The sequence below is a fragment of the Lissotriton helveticus genome, chromosome 2_2, assembly GCF_964261635.1.
Source record: "Lissotriton helveticus chromosome 2_2, aLisHel1.1, whole genome shotgun sequence".
NCBI lineage: Eukaryota > Metazoa > Chordata > Amphibia > Caudata > Salamandridae > Lissotriton > Lissotriton helveticus.
Genome location: NC_136060.1, coordinates 375604757 through 375631275, shown reverse-complemented (window position 1 = coordinate 375631275; position 26519 = coordinate 375604757). Strand labels below are relative to the sequence as shown.

The following is a 26519-nucleotide window of genomic DNA, read 5'->3' as shown; positions in this document are numbered from 1 at the left end:
CCGACCCATCTACCAAGCCCACTAGAAGAAAGATCGGACAGAGTAGAACAATTAGAAGTCCCAATCTTAGTACACCATTCAGAGACTGAAACACCTACTTCTGTAGTTTTGGATCCCCCAATTGTCATACAATCCCCCAGGGGCTTGCGTGATTTGGAGGTTCCCGATACATTACTGACCAAGATGGCTAATATATTTAAACAATCATTGCAACCCTTAGAACAGAGATTGGCGAACCTGGAGTCACAGATTCAACAACTTGTAAAAACTCAACAACACGATCATCACGTAGGCTCCCACAAAGAAGGGGGAAACAATATTAAAAAACCATTCCCCACAAAAACAACAAATGGAAATCAAAATATGACTAATCCTCAACAGAAGACACTTCAAATTACAATTCCCAGTGCCCCCACCAATATTAATATCCCGAAGCCAGTCAAATCTACACACACAATAACCACCCCGACTATCTCTAATATTCCAACAAATATCACCCTATTGACTTCCACAGGAACGCCAATTACTCCGGCCCCGCACATAGAGACATCTAACAAAACCACTAATAAAATCGCCAATAAAACCGTAAACAAATCATCTATTAAAACGCCGCTTCTTCAACATCCAGCTTCAAACACCCCGTCCGTCAGGCCCAGGGGAAATATCGCCAAAAATTTAGGCAAATCAAGACCTCCAATACATTTTCCACCTGAGGCCTCACCGTACGTGGCGGTAATGACCGGTGTCCCTGAGCTAACTGACTTCAACTCTGAACCTGGCTGGTCTCTAAAAAATAAGGCACAGCACTGGTTGCAGACGAATCGTCCGATCCCGTCAGCTTGGCAGGGTAGGATTAGATCTGTCGCTAGGGTTCCATGGGTGGGCAACACCCGAAAAACAATTCCCGGGGACTGTATAGCGATTACCTTCGAGGACCCACAAATAGCAGACTACATCTGTTCGTGGGAAGATATCACCCCAAATGGAGGCATTAAGATTAAATCACTTTATTTTTTCTACCCTTTCAGACAAACAAACGGACTACAGGAACAAGAGCCCCCTTGGGCAGTCCCACCCCCCCAGACAGAATGATTCAGCTAACACCAGATATCATGGTCCCCCAAGATTTTATGATACAGATTATTCCTGGAACACAGTGGGTCCACGCTATCAGGGGGGAGGCTGGGAAGATAGGAGACCTTACATACAAAGGCCGACAATCAGAGATCATCCCCGATGGGACCCATGGCACAACATCCCCTTGCTAAATAGGTACAGTGGACTTGAAATGGTCGATTGACCATCAAGTAAAAGCATATCTAACAACCTGTACGCTCCCCCCACTCCGGTGAACTTGAACATCTCCTCCGGATCCACGAATTTGGAAGTCATACTCCCACTAGAACAACTAAAAGATGCCACATCTCTGACTTCCATACTTTATTGGAACATAGCAGGTCTTCGTTCCAAAATTGAGGATGGGAGTGCACAAAACTTCTTAAATCCCCGTCAAATAATCTGTCTCCAGGAGACTTGGTCTATAGAAGATTTACATTTACAAGGCTATAAAACCTATTTTATTCCAGCGCTAAGTAGTACAATGGGAAGACCTGGAGGTGGGTTAGTATCTTATATAGCGAACACCCTAACCCTCACAAAAGTGGCCATAATCTCTCAGGATTCCAATTTTCAAATCCTTTCGCTATCCTTTGTTAATAAGGAGACTATCTTCTTGACTAATATATATAATAATCTTCCTGAAGATCAATTCATAAATCTCCTCAGTCACGTACATGAGAGTCTAAAACAATCTTACCAATGGAGAACTGGTAATAGGGCAACCCACTTAATTTGGGGAGGAGATTTCAACCTCCATCCATGTCTAAAGACTAACCCACTCTGCTGTGGGATGGCGGACGAATTCGATGCCCCTTTAGTTCATTTTACACACAGTAAAGCAGGGAACATATTAAATGCTGTCCTCTCGGACCTGCAAATTGTTAATCATCAAAATGCAGAGTCCAATTTACTTAGTCCGACCTATGTGGGTAGAGGCTATCACACAACAGTCGACTATATATTTTTATCATCCGGTCTGCTGGCTATAGCCAAGGACTTTGGGGTCATCGGCAATCCACTTAGCGACCACTCAGCCCTAAGGATTAACCTGTACTTGTCTGTACCTAACACCCTAAATTCGGAGATTGCAAGTTTGCTAGGACAAAATAAATTAGAGATTGGAAAACAGAATGGTTACTCAATCAGATGGGGTAAAATTAACCCTACTGAAATTACAAAAAAAATTATAGTACAGGCATATTCAAATATCTTAAAATGTCTTGACCTATCGTCTACTCATGAGGAAGTCCTAGTGAACTTCAAACAGATTCTGGAGTCCATTAAGGACTTACTTCTGTCAAAATCCAAAGTTAACCATTCAGTAAAGAAAAGGTGGTTTAACCAAAATTGTACAACTGCCCTAACAAAATTAAAATTAGCACTTCATAACAAACCAAGATACGTAGCCCAAATTCAACTCCTAAGGCGCCAATACATAGGAGAACGAAAACTGAGAACCGCCCAACTGAAGCAGAAACTTTGGGATGACCTCCATGAGAGTGCGGTATCAAAAAACAGTGAGCAATTCTGGCGCATAGTCAGAACCCCATACCTCTCGGATACTGGCACCCCCAGAATAGAGGTTGCCATAGATGAGAAGACATGGGTCACACATTTCTCCAACATCTTTAAAAATACCTCACCAACAGACTTATCACCTCCAGGAGCACAGTACCCCATTCCGCTCCTTTTTGACATTCCTGATTTACTGGAAGCATTGCAGAAAAGTAAATTGGGTAAAGCGCCAGGCCCAGATGGAGTCCCAGTGGACTTTTTAAAATATAATCTAGACCTCTGGGCCCCGATTTTAACAAGAGTTTGCATTGCTGCCGTGAATGAGGGAGTGTTAAGCTCTTGGACTAAATCTATAATGGTCCCCATTTTTAAAAAAGGGGACCGACAAGATGTGAAGTGCTATCGGCCCATCTCACTGCTGGACTCCAGCAGTGGAGCGAGGACCGAGGTATTATCTCCGATATCCGATTCGGCTTCCGAGAGGGTTTCGGAACAGTCGAACAGGCCCTTAATCTCACCTTAATAATGGGAAAGTACATACAGGCCAAGGCTAACAAAATCTATATGGTCTTTGTCGACCTGTCCGCAGCGTTTGACTGCGTTTCGCATGCAAAGCTGTGGACGGTCCTTGCTCAAATGGGAGTAGAACCCCCTCTTCTGGATTTCCTACGAGAACTCTATTCTGGTGCTACGGCTAGAGTACGATTTGGAGTAAATGGCGAGTTGACGGCCCCGTTTAGCGTAGGGGGTGGAGTCAGGCAGGGTTGTGTCCTGGCCCCCTTCCTCTTCTCACTCTATACAAATGGTCTGGAGGGGGAGATGGTGAGGGGGGCTCAGGACCTCCCACGCATAAACCAGCGCCTGATTCCCGCTCTGCTCTACGCGGACGATGCCGTCATTCTCGTGCGCACCCCTCGCGAGCTTCAATCTTCACTGAATAGGTATACGACCTTCATGGGTAACCTGGAGCTAAGGGTGAACGTGAAGAAAACTTTTGTCATGACAGCAGGCAGGGGCCAAAAAAGAACAAAAGCTATTTACCTTGAAGATCAAAAACTTGAAGTTACCCCCCAATATCCTTACCTGGGCATTATGATAGATGATCAGTTAACATGGAAGCCAGCTGTAGTCACAAGGGGCAATCTATTTAAGAGATCAATAGCCGCTCTAGCGAGCTTTTCCCAGAGACTAGGAAAAAGGCCCCCGGTGGAGCTATTAAAAATTTACAATGCCAAGTGCCTGGCTACCGTCATATATGGTGCGGGAGTCTGGGGGTACACCGATACTAGCTCCATCCAGAAGGTGGAAAATGTCTTTCTTAGATTCCTCTTGGCCACCCCGAAAGGCACCTCAACATATGCCATGCACCTGGAATTAGGGACACCCTACATAGAGGATCTAATTAAAACAGAACCTGTGATGCTGTGGCGGCGCATCTGGACATCTGAAAACAATAAATTGACCCAGTCTATCATCACTGACTCGATGGCTCTTGACAAATCCTCTAAAGTAAAGTGGCTGTCCTATGTAAGACATTTCCTTAAAGACCTAGGGCTTGAGAACTACTATTTTAAACCAGAATCCATAACGGACATCCCAAAAAGAGAACTCAAACAACTAGCTCTAAGACATTTGGAAACGCTAAGACTAGCATCGAACTCACTGAAAACGGCGGTAGTCCATGCGAACATGGTCCAAATAGCCTATGGTATTCACCCGTATCTGACACTGCAATTATCGACTTACGAGAGAATGTTACTAACAAGATTTAGGCTAAACACTTTTTTTAGACTGGTTACGTTCCCATTGAAAAACTGTTGGAAAGCTATTCTTCCACCCTGTCCGTGCGATGGAGTATCAGCACAATCAAATTTACATGTGATCATGCTTTGTAAATTTCACCAATCGCACAGAAAAATCTGGCTATTCCCAATATTAAGGAACTGGGCTCTGAGACAATGTAGACCTGCCCTTCTTAGACTCCAAATGTTGGAAACTGAAAATGTCTGTTACTTTGTGAGTAATTTTTTAAAATGTATCACGAAACATAGGAAAAATTTATAAATATCCCTATTAATGATACATCGTGTAGATCCCTACAGAAAACTTTATAATCAATTCCTTTATAATTCACTAGTTTTTTGTATGAAAGTCTATGAAATGTCTTTCTTTTAACCATTTAAAAATGTAATGAATGTTATTTACTGTCTCTTTTATGGTTTTTCCTTTGTGAATAAGCCGAATAAAGAACTTTATTATTATTATTAATTTAGCCTGTATAACGTACTTTCCTTCACTTCTATCTTTTCCAGTTCCAATTCAATTTCAACCTGGCCATTTGCTAGTAGAATTTCGGAATAACATAGAATGCTGAGATAGCCTTTGAGTTAGATTTTAAAGACCCAAACACCATATTTGTCCACTTTCATAGCAGAGACATTATAGGATAAGATAAACGCCTAAGGCACACTGATCTTAGAGGCTCAGGCATGAGACTGTAGTCCAATGTATGATTCTTAAATCTCATGGAAAGATAGCAATGTAGTTAATTAAATACCTCCACGTGATTCAGGAAATAACTTCCCTAACAACAAGTCGGCCCATAATGGTAATAATGTCATAATAACTATGTAATAATATTAGCAATATGTGTTCTCAACTCTGCGTGAATTATTACTTAAATAATACAACATTTAACTCTCAAATACCCGTGTTGCCTTTTTGAGTAAATACAATGCCCCCTCAACTTAAGATTTTCATCAAATACATGATTTACTGCTGCCACTTGGGCACAGGTACACCAACAGAAGGAATTGGACAAAGCACTGAGCGCTCATACAACGGAATAACATCATAAGGAGAAACTCCAAAATGAAGAAAGCCAGTCTGACAGATCTCATTTTTTTTTTAGAAAATCCAGTGAATTTCAAGAAAAAGAGTTTCTGGATGGACTAAAACGAGAAAAGAGAGACCACAAAACAAAGAAGAAAATAAGACCGGACAGAAAGAAAGAAAGATGTATAGGAAAAAGAGCTTGGCAATAGACTTTGAGTGAAAAGTAGAGGAAAAGAAAGGCAGGACCACACCACCCTCAGAGGAAGGGAGGAGGAGTGGGTATGGAGGAGCAAGGAAGAACGAGATGGGAATTACATCGACCAGGGTAGAGAAGGCTAGAACAAATTGATAAAAGAAAAGGGAGGAGACCCCATTCACAATATCCTTAGAAAGTGGAGGAAGGAAAGGAAACATGGGGTTGTAAAGAAACCCCAAACCACTAGAAAATGTTTTTACACAACACGGGCATTTGCCAAATTGTTTTGTCAGAGAGAGTAGCAAAATCGATTCTTAGTGAAAAATTCCTCATAAAATGTTCAACGAGAATTATTCTCCAGAACTAGTTTCTTCTGCTTGGCTTTTCATTATAAGCATGCACAACCCAAACAACACCCCACAGATATTCCATATAGTTGGGTATCACCAAGCTCACAACAGTACAACCCTCACTAGCAAACAATCACAAACTCCTACCGAAAAGAGACCTGCGTGCGACGGTATCTGTGCCAACAGCTCTGAAAAACCGCACTAATGGCAGTGCAGCAATACAGAAATCTCTCTTAACCTTGTATACCTAAAATGAACAGTTTGTTGCTCCCATTTTCATGTAAAGACTCATGTGCTTACTTCTCATCTTCAGGTGCCCGTTTTTAGCCTTCCTGAATACTCCTCAGATGCCCAGAATGCTCACCGAATGCCACAGCTGGCTATCAAATGTCAGCAATGACCACTGGATGCAAGGGTGTTTGTAATACTTTAGGGGAGTCGCAGATGGGCCATAAAAACAATTCAAGCATACATTTACTTATAGCTTCCATTAGTGTGGAAATGCCGTTGTGTGAGACTTGAGTATTCCCACGTGACTTGACACAGTGTAGCCTTCAATGGGGCAGAGAGATTTCACAACCGCTATGTAAGGAAAAATCAAAGGGATGCTTCTGTCCTCGCCACAAACACCTAGCTTTACACAGCCATTGTGCTTTAGGCCCCTTTCTGGTCCATAATCCCGGGCTTACCCAATGTCCCCGCAGCCAGTGCTTAATTTGAGCCGGTGCTCAGCACCGGCACTTAATTGTCAACAACAGCACTTCTGACAGTTTGCCACATGGTGGCACAGTTTATTTAATGTACAAATAGGGGAAACAACAGTTGTTTATTAATGTAATATACATATAACATGGCTAAGGCTTGCTGCCAAAACCGTTCTTATAGCTTTGGGGGCCCGGAATAGTCTGAATGGTCGGACTGTGATGGTTAGTAGTTCTGTTGGTACTGTCAATGGCAGCGCTAGCAGGGCAATGGGTGGTGCAAGCTACAGTGGCCTCCTGCTGAGGGCCCAGGAACTTATTTATTTGCAAATTAAGCACTGTCTGCAGCACTTGTGGTATGGGGAGCAACCCTGCAAGGGGCATCTAAGATTTCAAGTGGGGCTTCATACAGCCCAAAGCCAATTAATATCTGTGAGATATGAGAGACTCAAGGGGGGGAGGGGTTTAATATGATACTTTCCTCCCCACGTACTGTCCCGCTCCATTTCTTTCCAATAAAATTGAAGCTAAGATTATGAATATTTGCAGAAGGAGCTCTGCCACAGTTATGGAGCTTTTCTTGTTGTCATTAGATGCAGCGCTGTGATATTCTTCCATGTCAGGCGTGAGTAGAGTATCCACTTCTTTCTGGTAATTTTAGTCCTCCACTTAGAACCGTGAAAATAAAACTACAGGTACCAAAATGCAAAGAAAAAACCAGGAGTAGACAAACTGCCCATGACCTGTACAGCCTGATGTTGCTGCCTTCCCACTGTAAAGGTCCCTCTCACATTTTCAAGAGTGGAAATATAAAGGATCCCAGTGCATTAAATATTACATAGGTTAAGTATATATAGAAGCAACCGTGCACACTGAAGGTTTCCTCCTATTTGGAAGAACAGATGGAAATATGGTGGTTTAATACTTATACACTGTCATCGCCTATACAGCTGGTACTCGTGGCTGTGTGGACTAATACAGCCGCTCCAAGGCTGTAATAATCCTCTCACTTCCTCCGGTTCAAATCCCGGATTTCCACTCAGTGCGTGATGAGGATCACACTCCACTGTAAAATGGCTAAATTCTAAAGCCCTAAATGAGGTCAGAATGGCCCCATTTGAGGGAGAGGGCAGGAGACCCCTTAGGTCCAATGTGTCACTCAACGTGGTCTCTGCCAAGAAGGAGTCCAGTGGGGGGGCCAGGCTATGGTGCTGCCCATAGGGTGCCCAGATTTTGAAAACCAAAAACCGGGACATTTAGCACATATAGAACAAGCATTGGAAATGCAATAGGTCTCGCATTAGAAAAGTTGGAGTTATTGGTCTTGTAAATGACATATTTTATTTATTTGTTGGTTTTTAAAATTGCTAAATTGATGGCTTTGTCATTTACAATGCCAATAGTTATAACTTTCGCGAATGTGACACCTATAGCATTTGGAATGCAACATGTTTTGTATTTACGTGACTTAGATGGCAGCTCTGATCGTTAGGCCACATCTCTAGAGAGCAGGAGAGTGCAGCAGGGGAGAGAAGCACAGCAATGCAATAGGTCTCGCATTAGGAAAGTTTGAGCTATTGGTATTGTAAAGGACACATTTTTTATTTATGTGCTTGTTTTGAAAATAGCTAAATTAATAGCTTTGTTATTTACAATGCCAATAGTTTTATCTTTCGCAAATGTGACACCTATTGTAACACAATATGTGTTGTGAGGGTGAGTGAGGGTGAGGGGTTGAGGGTGAGGGGTTGAGGGTGAGTGAGGGTGAGGGGTTGAGGGTGAGTGAGGGTGAGTGAGGGTGAGGGGTTGAGGGTGAGGGGGTGAGTGAGGGTGAGGGGTTGAGGGTGGGTGAGGGTGAGTGAGGGTGAGTGAGGGTGAGGGGTTGAGGGTGAGTTAGGGTGAGTGAGGGTGAGGGGTTGAGGGTGAGTGAGGGTGAGTGAGGGTGAGAGGGTGAGTGAGGGTGAGGGTGAGTGAGGGTGAGGGTGAGTGAGGGGTTGAGGGTGAGTGAGGGTGAGTGGTTGAGGGTGAGTGAGGGTGAGGGTGAGGGGTTGAGGGTGAGTGAGGGGTTGAGGGTGAGTGAGGGTGAGGGTGAGTGAGGGTGAGGGTGAGTGAGGGTGAGTGAGTGAGGGTGAGTGAGGGTGAGTAAGGGTGAGGGGTTGAGGGTGAGTGAGGGTGAGTAAGGGTGAGGGGTTGAGGGTGAGTGAGGGTGAGGGTGAATGAGGGTGTTTGAGGGTGAGGGTGAGGGGTTGAGGGTGAGTGAGGGTGAGGGTGAGGGGTTGAGGATGAGTGAGAGTGAGGGTGAGTGAGGGGTTGAGGGTGAGGCATTGAGGGTGAGTGAGGGGTTGAGGGTGAGTGAGGGTGAGGGGTTGAGGGTGAGTGAGGGTGAGGGTGAGGGTGAGTGAGGGGTTGAGGGTGAGTGAGGGTGAGGGAGGGTGAGGGTGAGTGAGGGTGAGGGGTTGAGGGTGAGTGAGGGTGAGGGTGAGTGAGGGGTTGAGGGTGAGTGAGGGTGAGGGGTTGAGGGTGAGTGAGGGTGAGGGTGAGTGAGGGTGAGGGGTTGAGGGTGAGTGAGGGTGAGGGTGAGTGAGGGTGAGGGTGAGTGAGGGTGAGGGGTTGAGGGTGAGTGAGGGGTTGAGGGAGGGTGAGGGTGAGGGAGGGTGAGAGGGTGAGGGTGAGGTTGAGGGTGAGTGAGGGTGAGTGAGAGTGAGGGTGAGTGAGGGGTTGAGGGTGAGGGGTTGAGGGAGGGTGAGGGGTTGAGGGTGAGTGAGGGTGAGGGTTTGAGGGTGAGGGTGAGTGAGGGGTTGAGGGTGAGGGTGAGTGAGGGTGAGGGTGAGTGAGGGTGAGTGAGGGTGAGGGTGAGTGAGGAAGGGTGAGGGGTTGAGGGTGAGTGAGGGGTTGAGGGTGAGGGTGAGTGAGGGTGAGGGTGAGTGAGGGTGAGGGTGAGTGAGGGTGAGGGTGAATGAGGGTGAGTGAGGGTGAGGGTGAATGAGGGTGAGGGGGTGAGGGGTTGAGGGTGAGTGAGGGTGAGGGTGAGTGAGTGAGGGTGAGTGAAGGTGAGGGTGAGCGAGGGTGAGGGTGAGTGAGGGTGAGGGTGAGCGAGGGTGAGGGTGAGTGAGGGTGAGGGTGAGTGAGGGTGAGTGTGATGGGAGATGTATATGGGCATATAACGAGAAAGCGAAAGTGAAAGAACAGGTGATGTGGAGGACTCAGAGGTAATCAGAACGGGGCCGAACGCAGAGGAGATGGCTTCGAGCTCCAGTACACCACCCTGGCAGCAGGTGTAAGGTGGCTGAAGCAGACAATGCGCATCTTGACGACGGAGAAATCCCATTTCAAAAAGCATCCAGGGCCCTGCATTATAGCTTTGGGCTTTGCTGACAATCACTGATCAGGAAGTCCTTTGCTAACTGGTAACGACCTCTGCTACTGGACGCAGCCTGTGGTGGGCACATTGCTTGTACTGCAGAAAAAGACAGAGTTTAAGCAGCATGTGAGAAGATACCTCGGGCTGCAGGTGGGAGCAAAGTACAGGCCCTGCACCCTCCTCAGTCTGCATGCATGCACGGAGCTTGAATTGCCGTGGCTCTGAGATTTTGGTGGCTTACTGCAAAGTTGCCAGGTTTTGCATGTATGTGCACTGAACACCAGGTTTGTAGAACTGAGCTTTGATTTAACAAACAAGTGTCTTCTGGGAGTTGTAGTTTTCGTGTGCCAATATGTAAAAAAAAATAGGCTAATCTCCATGCCCGATAACTATCTGTAGTAGAAAATATCAGGAGTAAGAGAGATGGTGATCGGCACAAATGAACGGCTGGTAACCTTATTTGTGGCACAGAACCGTTTGCAACCAAAAAGATTGGCTTTGTGGATAAGAAAGTAAGGTTAGCAATAGGCAAAGAAAAGAGACTGCTAGAGGCACACACAAAAGCCAGCTGCTGCTGTGTGTAGGACCACCGGTGAGCCCAGCCTGCCTTGAGCATGTAAACACACTCCATTCAGCGTCATCGGAGTGCAAAGTTCCCAGAGAAACAAGAAAGGAAACAAGACGGAGGGCATTGCTGTGGGGAGGGGGGGAGGAGAAATGCACACGGCGGGCAGGGGAGGGGGCGGAGCGGGGAGAGCGGCATGAGGGTGTGAAGCAGCCGGGGCCTTTGAAGTGAAGCTAAGCTTCACTTCAAAAGGTGTGGGAGGAATGCGGCTGAGGGAACAGACGGCGATTTGGTGATGTGCACGCGCATTTTAGGTCAATGCGCTTGCGCATTGACCTAAAAGCCACGGGCACAGCAGCAAATCGCCACAGTTAGGTAAGCTTTGTTTAAAGCCCTATAGTCTCGCTTCTCTCAATGCGCATGCGCATTGATAGGTCACGAGACCTAAAAAGGACTACACTTTTACATGAAGCGAGGGGCACAACATGATTAAATGACAGCACGCATCAACATAGAAACACAGACAAAGAGGCATTATGTATTCAAATTAAAAGCAACCTTTAGACCTATCCTCATGGGTGTTGAGTAAGTTGTCTTCTGATAAAAGCTGTTAACTCTTCCTGCCTTTGATCATATACAAATCTGCTTCCCCCTGATTCAAGTTGGTCCCGCCAGGATTAACATCTCCACCTTCATTGATCTCCAAAGTTGCCTGATTGTCCAGGCTCCACATTAAATTATGCAAATACAAGGAGATGATGGATAGGGCACTGCAACTTTTCAGACACTCACCCCCAGTCGCATATCTGGGTTGAATCCATCACCATTCTTTAGCTCACTTCACCACCTCAGTTCAAACCCAACTATATTCAAATCAATCTTGACCCTGTGCCTCATGGGAACAGTCCAGCCTGAACTGTCAAGCCAGGTCTTCCCTGAACCGGAAATAAGCATCCTGGGACCGGTTTCTGGGTAACACCCTTCATCAGCCAGGCTAGCTTGAATCCAGTGGCAAAGTGAGCAAGAGACCCATGGTTGGGCATACCATGATGATGGATTCAACCCAGATCTGTCATGTATTCCTATAGGTTCTGAATCGATCCCCCTATTCCTGACCCTATTCTGGTTAAACTAACTATCAAGTTAACTAACAGTCAGCCCATGAGGCAAGAAAAGCCCCCATGATGCAGATATCGTTATCTGACGCAGTCACACTACGGCACAGGAACGTGTTATCTGATTAGGTCATAACGCTTGAGATCTAATTAGACAAGCGACATTCCTCCAGCCCCTGATAAGGCATACGACGTTCTCATAACAAATCAAACCTATGACAACCTGGAAAATCCGTGCGGCCATTGTTTTGATTTCACAGAGAACTTCAGTAAAAGAATGTGCTAACGAGCAAGTCGTATGACATCTTTATTGACGTATCTATGTCCATCCTTACGTCAATCTCGGCACCTTTAAGGTATAAATATTGCCGATCTTGCCCTATGCAAACACACGCGTGGTGACGAGACGGAGCAGCCATACTTGCCGAAGCCGAGAGCAGAAGCAGACCCCGCTGGCAGCAGCCCCGCCTTCCTGACGCGCTGAGAGACGCGCTGCTATCTCAAACCGAGAGACCCAGCACCGGCGCTTCTGGGCAGCCCTTGCAGGCAGCCTGGAATATCGAGAGCAGAGAAAGAGATACCATTCCTCATTCATCCTAACTTCCAGGTACAGAACTGAATAACCCCTCACAGAGAATTCTTTAGTTATTCACTTGGCAAAAACAAACTTAACTTAAACTGTAACTTTCTATTCCCGCCCACGCATTAGACTTAGGTCAGGTACACGGGGTAGGCGTATTTAGAAACACCAGTTGAGTACGTTTAGTCAAATGTATATGTGTATGTAAATATATTTTAATCATTTTAAACATCATATGGCTCAGAAACCATATCAATGTTTTTACAGTATTATTTTATACTATTGCTTTTAATGTATGCACTTTACTTAACTATAAGTATTGCAATAATATCGATCCATTTCTCTTGTACGAGAAAAGAGACTGATCAATAAATAACACCTTTTTATTGAACACGCCCGTCTCTTCCTTTTCTCTACAATCTGATGAGACTAAGAATGCACGTACTGACTGAGTAAAATAATTGCCTTGTGCTCACACGACTCTCGAGATTGACTCTTGATTAGGGGAGAGCAAAGTTGTCATGTTCTATGGTTGTCAGAAACTAAATCCCTTCTTGTCTAATCAGGGGAGTTAATTCTTTCCTGAACATTCGAGAAAGTTTCTAGCGAACTCTGAGCTACGCTGGCAAACCCAAAACTTAAGTCTAGTATCGACAGTAGTAGACCTAGTTAACGTCTGGCCTAGGCCTTTACTGCTGTAGGTATTATTCCAATGCGCAGAGCCTATTGGGAAGATAGGAACTACACTACATGGCGCCCAACGTGTTTGGAAAGGGCGATAAAACTAACGTAAGACATTTAGAGTAACTCAGTCGTGCTTTCTCACTCAGACCCCTTTTCCCAAATACTCCAAAGACGTCTGGAGTGGGTGAAAGGTAATATCCTCCAAAACCTCGCAGGAGGAAACTCCTATGTAAGGTTCTTGGTATAGTCAACGTTGAAGGATACACTGTTCCAAAATATTGTGCATCTAATCTCTGTTTCCATAAGAAACCTGATCTGCAAACAAAAAGAATAACCTTTCTAACAGTAAAATGTCAGAAAGTGATGAAGAAAGAGAGGCAGTTAGATTAGCAACTGAACTCGCAGATGCTGATGCTACCATGCAAGCAGCAGACGCGGATATAATACTCATTCCGGTCATCAAAAGGAGATCTATAACTCTAAAACTTATAGAAAATGGACTGACACCTAGAGGTGGCACAGTCATATTCGTAATTGAGGCACACAAATATCGGCAGACAGAGGTATATTATTCATGGATAAATTTTCCAGCAGCTAATGCTGTAACAAAGTACTTCCACTATTACAAAATAGAGGAACCTCCTAATGAGTACACTCCTTTTGAGGAGGTGGAAGTACCACTCAAATTCCAAGAGCATTTGCTCTTATTTGATGGCGCCCTAAAACATAACAATCACATTACAAGGCTCGGTCCTTTAGGTAGACCAGGAGCAACGTGGCCGGTCTTAGCCGGATACACACCACACCCAGACATCGAAGGAATGTCTACAGGAGAGCTGTTAATACAGCTAAAACAATTACTAAAAATTCATAGACAATTAGTTCAGTATGTAATGCGGACTTCAACAATTCAGCCAGCGATTAAACTTCCACAGCTGACCCCTCACCAGGGGAACACAAATAAAATCACACCACAGAACATCCAATCCTGCCTAGGTAAAGTTCCGGCTAAACGGGAACAGATACCATTCTGGTTGGCACAGAAAATCACCCAAATAGAGGCGGTGTTTCCTGACACCACCCCGCTAGAAAAACACAGGATTCTGACTATATGTCTCCCAATGGGAATCGCACCACACATAGAGGACTGTGACACTTGGGGTACAGTCTTTGCTTCAATCTACACAAAAACGCACGGTGTTCCATCCATTTCAGTGATACCAGATGTGCTAAAACAAATTCAAGATGAATACGGTCCAGAACCAGCTTTAACTCTTGGTATGAAATTACTGAAAGACTTCAAGCAGGTCTCGGCTATATTACTAGCCAACATAAAAGGTGAAGCAGCAAATTTGGCGATCCGCCAGAGGTTAAAAGAGACAGATATAGCAGACCAACCAGCTGAAATTGCCAGAATCATAGAAAAATCCTATGAGGAACTAGGTAGAGATAGTTTAGGTGGAATACCAGTAAAACCGCAACTGACTGAAAGTCCAGAAAAAATATTTTTTAATAATAATTCACCAAAAAAGAACTGGGATGGAAACAAACAATCCAATCCTAAAGAAAAGAAATTCCAGTCCCGAGGAAGGTCTCCTAGGCGAAGAGAAAAATCTCCAAACCGAAGACAGAGGTCACCGCAGAGTGACCCCTCTGGGAATAGATATAATCTTAGAAATAGGGATAATATTAAAAAACCTGATAGATATCAAGACATTGATACACGTCCCTCTCAATCTTTTCAGACTTCCTCGCAGAAATCGGAAAGAAGAGGACGATCAGAACAAAGAGAAGAGCACGCCAAGTCCAAAGACAAGGAACCTGCTCAGCTAAAAAAGAAATTACAATTTCCAAAAAAGAAGGTAGCCAGTATCAAGGTAGTTAACAATGCCGAGAATACTGAGGACACAACTGAAAAACGGAGAGTGGGCTCAGACAATGCTAGACAGCGCAGCAGAGGTGAGCATAGCTCGCAAAGTCCTTATGAGTCATCTGGAGACAGTGGACACGAATGAATATCTTCAAGTGGAAACTGCAGACACCAGAGTTAGCAAACCCCACAAGATATACGAGATAACATTACGTATAGAGGGAGATAAGACTAGGAAAATAAGGGGACTATTTTGGGATAACCTCTCCAAGGGCTATGACATCCTTCTAGCTGAAAAAGACTGGCCACCAGAGTTTGTCAGGGAGTGCCCTCATGGCGAAGAAGTAATTATGCCTGCCTTCTCGAATCAAATCCCGATTCATAAAAAATACACACTTGCTAGAAAGTGGGCAGTGGCCTTAGCACCTGCTTTATATAAAAATCATGTAGGATGGGATGACGATTCTCCTCCTCACAAAATCCAGTTAAAATCACAACCTACTGCACAAAGGCAGTACCCAATTAAGCAAGAAGCTAAAAAACAAGTAAATGAAATACTAGATCAGCTAGAATACCAGGGGGTGATTGAAACTTGCACCTCACAAATGAACAATCCTTTGTTTCCGGTCTCCAAACCAGACAATTCATATCGTCTAGTTTTGGATTACCGACACCTTAACACATGTTGCAAAACATTTGCAGTGCAAAACTCACACAGTGCTGCACTAATGAATAACATAGTGCGCAAAAAATACAAAACAACCTTGGACATCTCCAATGGATTCTTTTGTCAAAACATAGCACCAGAAAGCAGATATTTAACTGCATTCTCAGTAAATGGCACTCAAAAGCAATTCTGTCGGTTAGCCCAGGGGTACAAGAACAGCCCGGGGGTATTCTCAGCGAGAGTAACAGAATTACTACATCTATATGATGATGAAGCATTATCTTATGTCGATGACATTTACTTAACAGATGATGACTTGGATACTCACTTGAAAAGAGTGAACACCATAATACTTGGGTTCGCTGCAGAGGGCTACAAATTCAACTTTAAAAAGTCCAGAATTGCCCATCTGACAGTCCTGTTCTTAGGATATGAGTTATCAAGTGAAGGTAAAAGCCTGGCAGACAATTTCCTAGAGAAATGTGCCGTAATCCAAGCTCCTAAAACACTAAAAAACCTACAGTCAATTCTAGGCTTCCTAAATTTCGGAAGAACATACATTGCAAATTACGCAGAAAGGGTCAAACCCCTTTATGATCTAATTAAACCAGACTTTAAAAGATCCAATTGGACTCAAACACACACAGAAATTTTGAGATCCTTACAAACAGACATGCTAATTAAAACAAAATTAGAAACACGTGATAACACACGCAATCTTGTGATTCGAGTCATCCCAGGGAGATGCGGATTCACATACCTGACCTCTAATGAGGGAGAAAAGGTACCAATTGCATTCAAATCACACTTGTACACTAAGGCTGAAATGAAATTTAGCCCAACGGAAAAAATTCTTACAGCAACACAGACAGCTATAGCAAAAGAACGAGCCCTGGCACAAGAATAGTAATCGTGACACCAATACCAGCCTTAGAGGCGGTAACAAAGGCAAGCATTCCAAATGCTAAAGCACTCCATCCAAGATGGATACAATGGGCTAACTCTCTTGCTGCAACAGACGTGGTGTACGAATTTGATCCTTACTTAAAAACACAAGAATTTCTCCAATATGAATTTGAATGTCCTCCGCCAACCGAAATTCTGCCTCTAGATCACTACGGCTGTATAATATATACAGACGGATCAGCACAACCCGCAGTAGGGGGTAAACAAGCTTACAGTGCTGCGTGCGCGATTGTTAAAGGTCGTTGGCACGAAGGGAAATTTAAACCAACCCTCACTAAAACACAATCTCTAGGAGATTGTACAGCTCAGCGAGCTGAACTACTAGCATTCAAGATGGCGCTAGATAATGCGGATCGCGAATTCCCGACACTTATAGTGTCAGATTCATATTACTGCGTCAAATCATATAACAAGGATTTGCAGACATGGATTCAGAACGGTTACAAAGATGACACAGATGCACCAATAAAGCAGAAACTGCTCTGGGAACAAATAGCTCTTTTACAAAAAGAACTACCAAGGACTCACGTGACACACTCACTGAGTCATCAGCGTGATGGCGTTCACGTTGTAGGGAATTCATTGGCTGAAACAGCCGCAGCGGCAGCCACTAAATCGGCTCCCGTAGATCGAAAAAAGCGTACATTAAAATACATTGACGGTGAAACAGTGCTGGCGGTGAAAACGTCATCAAAAGGCGACTGCTCAGCGTTACCGATCAACTATCCACTCAATTATACATACATAATCGATGCAAACTCCGTCCCTTTTGCTCGAATCCCTGGAGTGGGGGATAGAGTGATTCCAAACATGGACAGGAGAAGCTTGTTAATCGCGGACGCACACATGGGCGAGGGTCTCAGACACCTCAAACTGAAAGATTCTCTGGAAGAATTACAATCACGGTACTGGTGGCCAGGCATGAGCCTGCATTACACCATGTTTGTAAAAAACTGCCCAAACTGCAACAGAGATCGCAGTGGGGAGAGAAACAGTTTAATACCTCGTCGTATCAAGGCAGATAATATGACCAATAAAAAGCAGGGCTTGCGATTAACATATACAGGCTAGTTTCCACTAATAATGTAGATCACCAGCACTCGGCTGACGTCCGGACTGTTATACAAAGATTTGCGAGTCTAAATGGCATATACGCTAAGAGCATGCTACGTTCGACCATTGTTTTCACTCAAGCCCACCAGCCTGGGGGGAAACATGGCCGAATGAGCACAGTCCAGCGGGAATCTTCTCACTTCCTTCCTGAGGGTACGGGATGGTGTAAAGAAAAAACCAAGGCAGAAAGCAATCTATAATAGAAAGGATATTAGGTTCGGGATCTGGGTGGGTCAAACATCTAATAAGTGTCCAACGTAGTCTAAATAACTTGCCAAGAAATTCTCTGAAGGGATTCAGTCCGTACGAATTATTATTTAGAACTAGAATGATTATCTCTGACCTCGACAGTCAGACTTCAGTGGTTAAAGAAAAAAGCTTTGATGTCAAAGACCGTTTGGCTATTTTGCAGGACTTAAACAAAACAAGAAAAGACCTGAGCAACATACAGTTGAAACAACAGCCAACAACCACTGAAGAATCACCACCTGTCCCAGCAAGACCTGTCTGGATTCCAAAAGTCGGGCATCTAGTCAGGGAGAAGATCGCGGTAAAGAAGGAATTTGGGCCTTCTTACAGAAAAGCAGTTCCTGTCTTGTCTGTCAACGGGACAAGATCAGTTGTACTACCGCCACTTGCTGGTAAAAAAGAGAACCGAGTTGTATCCATCGACCTGGTAAAACCACAACATGTGGCCGATAACAAACAGTAGGCCAAGTGGACTCCCAATAAGTAGCAGAACACCAAGGTTTGCTGCCAGTACAGAGGTCCTAACAAAGAGGCTCATCACATTCGAAACGCCTACAGAAGAACCACAAGGACTATGCAACAATGCAATAGAACTCAGACCTCTGACAACCCAAATAAAAACATTTAGCAGAGACACACCAATCTACAATGAAGTACCAAGTGACAATGCAAGAAACAAAAATCCTGAAGCAATTGGAACAATTGACAGAACTGCATCCGGGTACTTCATCAACTTCGATGATTCCTCTGAAGGCTTCAGTGAATCAAAGACACAGCCATCATCAAAATCCTTTAAAGACAAAGCTAAGGAACTTTTGAACCAACTGAAAGAAACATATCTGATTTCTCCATGGATTGAATTTTGGGTGGGTTTTGGTGCATTTATCCTCATACTTTGGCTCATCATGGTATTTACTTTGGGACGCTTCATTGAGGGAAAATATGCTAAAATGGACACAGCAAGTCAGAACATCAACTTGGTCCTCAAACCACACACATCTTCACACGTCCAGAAAAGAGAACTTTCTTCAGCCAACTTCACAGCCAATCCGATACCTGGTGGGGTAGCCTGGGACAACACTGACTATGAAATTTATGGTCCGGTCGAGATCCTGAAATATCCACACCAAATCAAGATCTCCTTGAGTGACTTTGCAAAACCAAACTCATTTGCTGATGATTGGGACTTCGAAAACATTAATAACATGATGTCTGACTTAGTAATGTCTGCTAAATTTACAAAACATGATTATTTGCAAGGTTCTACAAATTATGATAGTATGTATTGCTATAACCACTATGGTAACCACTTTTTACATAAATCTGCACAACCTAGAAATGTTTTAAATTATAATCAATGGAAACATTGTGCTACTCCTCCAAAAGGGAGCTCAAGAACCGTTTATGACAAATATTCATATTTTTCAGGTTTTAACACAAGTAATGCTGAAACATTTTATTTTAAAATGTCAAACAAGACAGGGATGAAAACCATGATAACCAATACAAAGTTGATATATTCAGATTCATTCTTCGAAGAAATGAATACTTTTGGATTTGATTATTGGGACAAAAATGTTGATTTGAAAAGTGTTTGGGGTACAAAAGATTGGCAAGTACAGGGTTTAGAAGCTTTGTTTAGAGCCTGCATGATCCCAGAACAAATGATATTTTTAAATGACACTGTTCAACAAACCACCTGTCTTGGCTTAGCCAAAATCAAAGATTTAAATAAACCGTCTATTCCAAAGCCAACAATGTTTAGCAATAGCTCTGATACGGATGAAGAGATAGACGTAAACCATATATTAAACCAAAACAGAACACATCCTGATTGGAAACAATGGTTGATCTGGCCCACAGATACAAATAACTGTCAAGCTAGATTCCTGAACAAAACACAGGGTTTCAAAATGACCAGGCCAGACCCTAGATATCCCCAAAGACATCACCCAGGGATAATAACAACCTACAGTGTGGGCAAATTATGCCTGCAATGGCTACAAACTTCCACACTGCCTGAAATTAAGCAACACCTAACTTTACTTACTGATGGTGCTGACTTGCGTGATTTCATAATGGGACCACGCAAACAGCGTCAAAAGCGTTTCATAGCAGCCTCTGTATATGCAGCATACAATGAGGCCTGGAAGGTTACTCAAATTGAAACAGCAGAGAGAATACGGGAAATTGACCGTATTAATTTGGAAAAATCACTTTCTGTAGTGGACAATGGGTTAATGACTCTGTCCTCCAGAATTTTTTCTTTGGACAGCATTGTGTCTTCAGCAATCGACATATTATCGCAAGACTTACTGTTATTACAACATGGTCAGTCACAATTGCGTTCTATTGTACAGCTTGGCTGGACGTTACAAAATCTGCGTTCAGGCTATGTGCCTTGGCGTTTAATCAACACAACGTCACTATTCCAAATCTTTAACCTTACTGATAGACAAATCGGTATGGCGCAAAAGGGTGCTGATTATACAATCTTGAGCATTGAAAAACTAGAAAGATTACCAATGACAATGTGAGAACGACCTGTCAGTGAATGGATAATCCACGGAATCATAAATATTCCAATCTCAACCTTCAGGTTTCAATACTGCCAAAAATATATACAGGCTGGCATGTACGAAAAATTGGGAAAGGGGTACCTTAAAACAACTTGGAACCTGCCCTATTCACATGCATGTGTCAGTAATAAAGGACAGAAAGTGTTTCTTAGTGGCGAAAATTGTGCTATGTCACTAAGCGGCACGCTTCTGTGTAACGGAATTAGTTTGCATGGAACCTGTGAAGGGAATTCATACAACCTTTCATGTCACCAGCAAGGCGCACCTGCAACTGAAATAGAACCATTCTTTCAAAGACTCTATAATGGGAGTTACATTCTTATTGTAGACCGCAAATGTTGTAGTCTTATGCCCGGGACTCCTTATCTAGTCACTACGACAGCGAAGGTCAAGTGCTGTGGACGTTCTTTGTTCCCCAGCTCCTTTCCAGACAGGGAGGCAAGGGCATGGCCCAGTTTGAAAATTACTTCTATTCGAATAGATACTTTAAGCAGAATGAAAACAGTGCTTCTTCAGACGCCTACAAGGCTCACGTCATCAAAAGAAACGTATGATCTACAAGTCGCAAGGACGACTGCAGAGATACATACATTATTATCGACTAATTCCCTTGTACATTTCGCGGAAATCCTGAGCGAAATAGAGACTTTTGAGCAAGCTCGCACACGGCGTTCCCTGAATTCGGCCTTCAACTTTAAAAATAAAGTCACATGAACAATTTTTCCCACCAGTTCACGGACAACAATTTTTTAGCAGCCCAAATTATTTTTTACAAAATTTTCGGGACACTTATCTTCTGCTTAAAGTAAGAAACTATTCCTAGAGAACTAAGATTTCTATTTTTAGATACTTTATAAACTTTAGTTGCCCGCTGGGATGTTCACGAATATTTTATTATGTGATGAAATGGTCTCGCACTTCCTTTCTGTATAGCTATGTTAAGAGCCATTTCATGTGTATTTCTCATATACCAAATAAGCGATAATGCATACCAGTGCGTGTTTACTTTAGCGTTTAATTCATAGCTTGAGTGCATACAATATATATGACTGCAATTTTTCAGTATATTTGAAAATTTCAGAATGCATTAATGTATTTTGGGGTGGTAAGGTATACACTATACTCTATAGTATGTTGTACTATGTTATACTATGCATAGATTAGTAAACATGACCATAGTTAGCGTGGAGTGGGTGTCATGTATTCCTATAGGTTCTGAATCGATCCCCCTATTCCTGACCCTATTCTGGTTAAACTAACTATCAAGTTAACTAACAGTCAGCCCATGAGGCAAGAAAAGCCCCCATGATGCAGATACCGTTATCTGACGCAGTCACACTACGGCACAGGAACGTGTTATCTGATTAGGTCATAACGCTTGAGATCTAATTAGACAAGCGACATTCCTCCAGCCCCTGATAAGGCATACGACGTTCTCATAACAAATCAAACCTATGACAACCTGGAAAATCCGTGCGGCCATTGTTTTGATTTCACAGAGAACTTCAGTAAAAGAATGTGCTAACGAGCAAGTCGTATGACATCTTTATTGACGTATCTATGTCCATCCTTACGTCAATCTCGGCACCTTTAAGGTATAAATATTGCCGATCTTGCCCTATGCAAACACACGCGTGGTGACGAGACGGAGCAGCCATACTTGCCGAAGCCGAGAGCAGAAGCAGACCCCGCTGGCAGCAGCCCCGCCTTCCTGACGCGCTGAGAGACGCGCTGCTATCTCAAACCGAGAGACCCAGCACCGGCGCTTCTGGGCAGCCCTTGCAGGCAGCCTGGAATATCGAGAGCAGAGAAAGAGATACCATTCCTCATTCATCCTAACTTCCAGGTACAGAACTGAATAACCCCTCACAGAGAATTCTTTAGTTATTCACTTGGCAAAAACAAACTTAACTTAAACTGTAACTTTCTATTCCCACCCACGCATTAGACTTAGGTCAGGTACACGGGGTAGGCGTATTTAGAAACACCAGTTGAGTACGTTTAGTCAAATGTATATGTGTATGTAAATATATTTTAATCATTTTAAACATCATATGGCTCAGAAACCATATCAATGTTTTTACAGTATTATTTTATACTATTGCTTTTAATGTATGCACTTTACTTAACTATAAGTATTGCAATAATATCGATCCATTTCTCTTGTACGAGAAAAGAGACTGATCAATAAATAACACCTTTTTATTGAACACGCCCGTCTCTTCCTTTTCTCTACAATCTGATGAGACTAAGAATGCACGTACTGACTGAGTAAAATAATTGCCTTGTGCTCACACGACTCTCGAGATTGACTCTTGATTAGGGGAGAGCAAAGTTGTCATGTTCTATGGTTGTCAGAAACTAAATCCCTTCTTGTCTAATCAGGGGAGGTAATTCTTTCCTGAACATTCGAGAAAGTTTCTAGCGAACTCTGAGCTACGCTGGCAAACCCAAAACTTAAGTCTAGTATCGACAGTAGTAGACCTAGTTAACGTCTGGCCCAGGCCTTTACTGCTGTAGGTATTATTCCAATGCGCAGAGCCTATTGGGAAGATAGGAACTACACTACAGATCTGTGACTGGGGGTGAGTGTCTGAAAAGTTTCAGCACTCCGTCCGCATCTCCTTGTGTATGCTTTGTTCCACATTAAATTATGCCTTCAGAAGACTGGTGGAAGTTTGACAGAGTGACATGAACTGAAGATTGAGGCGCGGTCTGGGAGTAATACGTTCCCATGTTAAAAGGATAACACAGTCGATTCCTTGGCGCTAAAACGTTCGCTATCCAATAAAATATTGTACATTCCTTAGCCAAAATCAAACAAGTATCATGCTCAGGTTCTCACCATTTCTGTGCTTTTAGATCATTAATAGGTCTTGTTTTATTTAGGGTGATGAGGGCTGCTGAGGAGACGACCTCAAACAATGTCTTCCCCTTCAAGATCGTCCACATCAGCAAGAAGCACAGGACCTGGTACTTTTCTGCATCGTCGGAGGACGAGCGAAAGGTGAGATATGGGCCACTCAACCTGCACGAGACTTTTCACAAAGTAGGGAAAAAGAAAAATAGGCTTCCTTAGCCCAGAAGCTAGGTCCACAATGCCCAGTTAGTCCAGCACACTTGCGCTCAGTGTCCGTGTTAGTCAAAAGCTTGGTGCCCAGTGCTATCAATAACCCACAATGCAGACTCACAGTGGCATCATTAAACCGCGACAGACACATAGCCCACCATTATCGCACAGCACTGACACCCAGTAATCTGTAGTGCAGCTGCACATTCACTGGCATACATACAGAAATGTGCATACATTTTTACATACACATGCATCACCCAAACATTCAGGGAAGCACGGACGTGCATAAGGGAGAAACACAGAGGGACTGGAGGCCTCGGGCAGGAACAGAGTGATCCTACCTCTTACTCTCATTGGCTAACCTTGCAAAGTGTCAGCCAATGAGAGAAGAAACCTTCCTAACTTGTTACAGGGAGACTTGCTAATCTGACCCCACTCTGTGACAAGTTAGGAAAGGATGTTGCGTTACTATGCTGATCAGTCGGAACTTAAGGGCCTAAAGACAAAGCGCCCAGGGCGTGCCATGATTTTTTTATCAGGCTGACCTATGCTCAGTCTGAGAGACACTCATTATGCACTGGAAAATGAACGGGAGGGGGCAATCAGAGCTCCGAAGCCCATACTGACAGGTCACCCCCCCCCCCATGGTATTTGTTTTACCAGAAGATATTTGCACAAAACCAAAGTTTCAAGTTTGTGTAGCAGTGTAAAATCACACAAAAGAAATGTTGTGACTATTAGAGGAGCTGCTTCATTGTGTAAAATAATAGTTACATTCTATCTGTGAGGCAGTAACAAGTGCTTTCTCATGTCAATTTTGTGTTTTTGATGTAGTAAACCTCAATTTGATCTTTGCACTGGCATGATAAATGTGTGAATGCTTGTTTATTAGTACAGTTGCTCAAAATAACGGGTCACTGGCCATATTTATTTTCACTGCACATAAGGGCACGCATGCATATATTGTATAAAAGTTTTAAGAAATAGTTAATTTTAGACAATATACCATTATGTAGCAGTGCAACACATTTTTAGTAAACCTTAATTGTGAAATGTGGTTGGACTATTTTTACGTCACAGCCCCGATATTGTGTATTCACAGGTATGGATGAACCTTGACGCGAGTCACGAGAAGTAACTGTTCCATTCTTAACATCTCCCTTTGCCTCCTAGACCACTACGAGTTTAATAAGTGGAAAAACGTAAATCTGTTATGTTCACAGTGTCCTGTACTGCACAGTTACTTTATGTACATGAAATGTTGTTCCTTCTTAGAAATGGATGTCCTCGCTGAGGAAGGAAATCGATTTCTACAATGAGAAGAAGGAGACGGTGACGGATTTGAGGTAGGCCTGGGTATTCCTTCTTCGTCCTTCTGAGAGCGTAGTCCATACCAATGCGCAGTATGACCTAGAGCTTCCGAGCATATTACTGACCACGTGCGCTGTTCTCCTCACATACCTGCAGCGGACGGAGACTGATTTAAGGCTGCTATCATGGTCACCATAGTCTCTTTCCAGCAGCTACTGATCCATGGTGGTCCTGAGCCCGTAGAAGTGATGTACACAAGCTCTGCTTCTGTAATGAACAATTTCGCAGTGTTGGCCGGAGGCCCCACCATGCACCAAGACATGGAAGTCCTCCTTGGCTTTGCACAGTGCACAGTACTGTTATGGGTGGTAATTTAGCCGGTTCCATAATGTAATCTGGTATTTCTGGGTGCAGCGCCTTCTTTTTAGGCTGCAAGTGCTGTTTGACTTTCAGGTCTGTTAAATATCAATTTAGTAACTTTACTGGGAAATCGAAGCACTTGTTGCACTCTTTCAAAATTATAGTTTGCTTTAATATATATTATATATATTTAATTGACTTTAAAAGTGAAGTACATTTGTTAACAATGCATTGGATGTCGCTATTGCTTTGATGATATTTAACTCTGGCATAGTTTGATACTTGTCATATTCCCATTCTCTAAATATATTCCATATATCAAACAATTCTACATTATTTCACGTCTGTATTTTGACATTTTGGAATAAGAGTTATGGGATCTCCAAAATAAGGTAACTTTTAATATATAGATGACACTAGTTCACCGAAGGCAGGTTCCTGTAGGACAAGAATTGATAAGTCATCTAAAATCAGTCTGAGGTTGTTACATTGCCACACTCTATCCTGACACTCTACGTGGGTTACGTAAGGAATAAAGTAGTATTTGCTGAATCTGTGCCTTGCAAGTATAGTCGTCACTAACGCTCAGCGCAGACTGAGACTGTTTGCATAAGATACTGTAAATTATTTCCGGTGTTTACAGCGTTTACAGCGTAGCGAAAGCGTGAAAAAAGGAAGTACTAAAATGTTTGAATGATTCTAAGTCAGATTATAGGTCAGCTACTTGCTTCAAAACAAAGCAAGTATATGTTTGGTCGAATTGTTTAAACATGTCCATAAACCTTGTAGTGGGCAATGTCAGTATTACACCCGTGAAGAGTACACAATTCACGTTATAAAAATATGTCCTGTCTTATATATTTACTCCAACCTGCAAAACATTTAGCAGAAAATCAGGGATGAGATGATAGTTTCTTAATAGAGCTTTCTCAGCCCTTTAAAATGACTACTTATGCAAGTAAGCAAGAGTGATCACTTTTATGTACAAACATTGTGAGTGATGATTAATATCAAAGAGATGGCAATAATTTAGTATAAAATACAGGTGGATAACTGAATGAGACTTAAACAGAACCTGAGAATACGGAATTGGTATGCGTAAAGGTGTTTACGTGCACAAATTGTTATAATGGATTTGAAATGGTCACCAAAGAAATCAGAGGGTTGCCAAATATTACAAAAGTAAGAGATTTACAAGGAGCCTATGGGGTATGGGAATGACTTCAGTTGGAAATGCAAACCCATTTCATGTCAATCAGATTTTTGTTATGTGCTTTTTCACTAACGTAGAGAAAATCATAATGATTGTG

General features: G+C 43.2%; 1 protein-coding gene across 11 annotated transcripts in view; it reads left to right on the top strand.

Moving 5' to 3' along the window:
- SH3BP2 (SH3 domain binding protein 2) overlaps nucleotides 1–26519 on the top strand; it is a 420756-nt gene that overhangs the window by 341485 nt on the left and 52752 nt on the right. For all 11 annotated transcript variants that reach the window (XM_078678566.1, XM_078678567.1, XM_078678568.1 and 8 more), the window contains 2 exons: nucleotides 23355–23472; nucleotides 24814–24884. In XM_078678566.1, the coding sequence (XP_078534692.1) occupies nucleotides 23355–23472; nucleotides 24814–24884 (189 nt within the window). The remainder of the gene's footprint in view (nucleotides 1–23354; nucleotides 23473–24813; nucleotides 24885–26519) is intronic.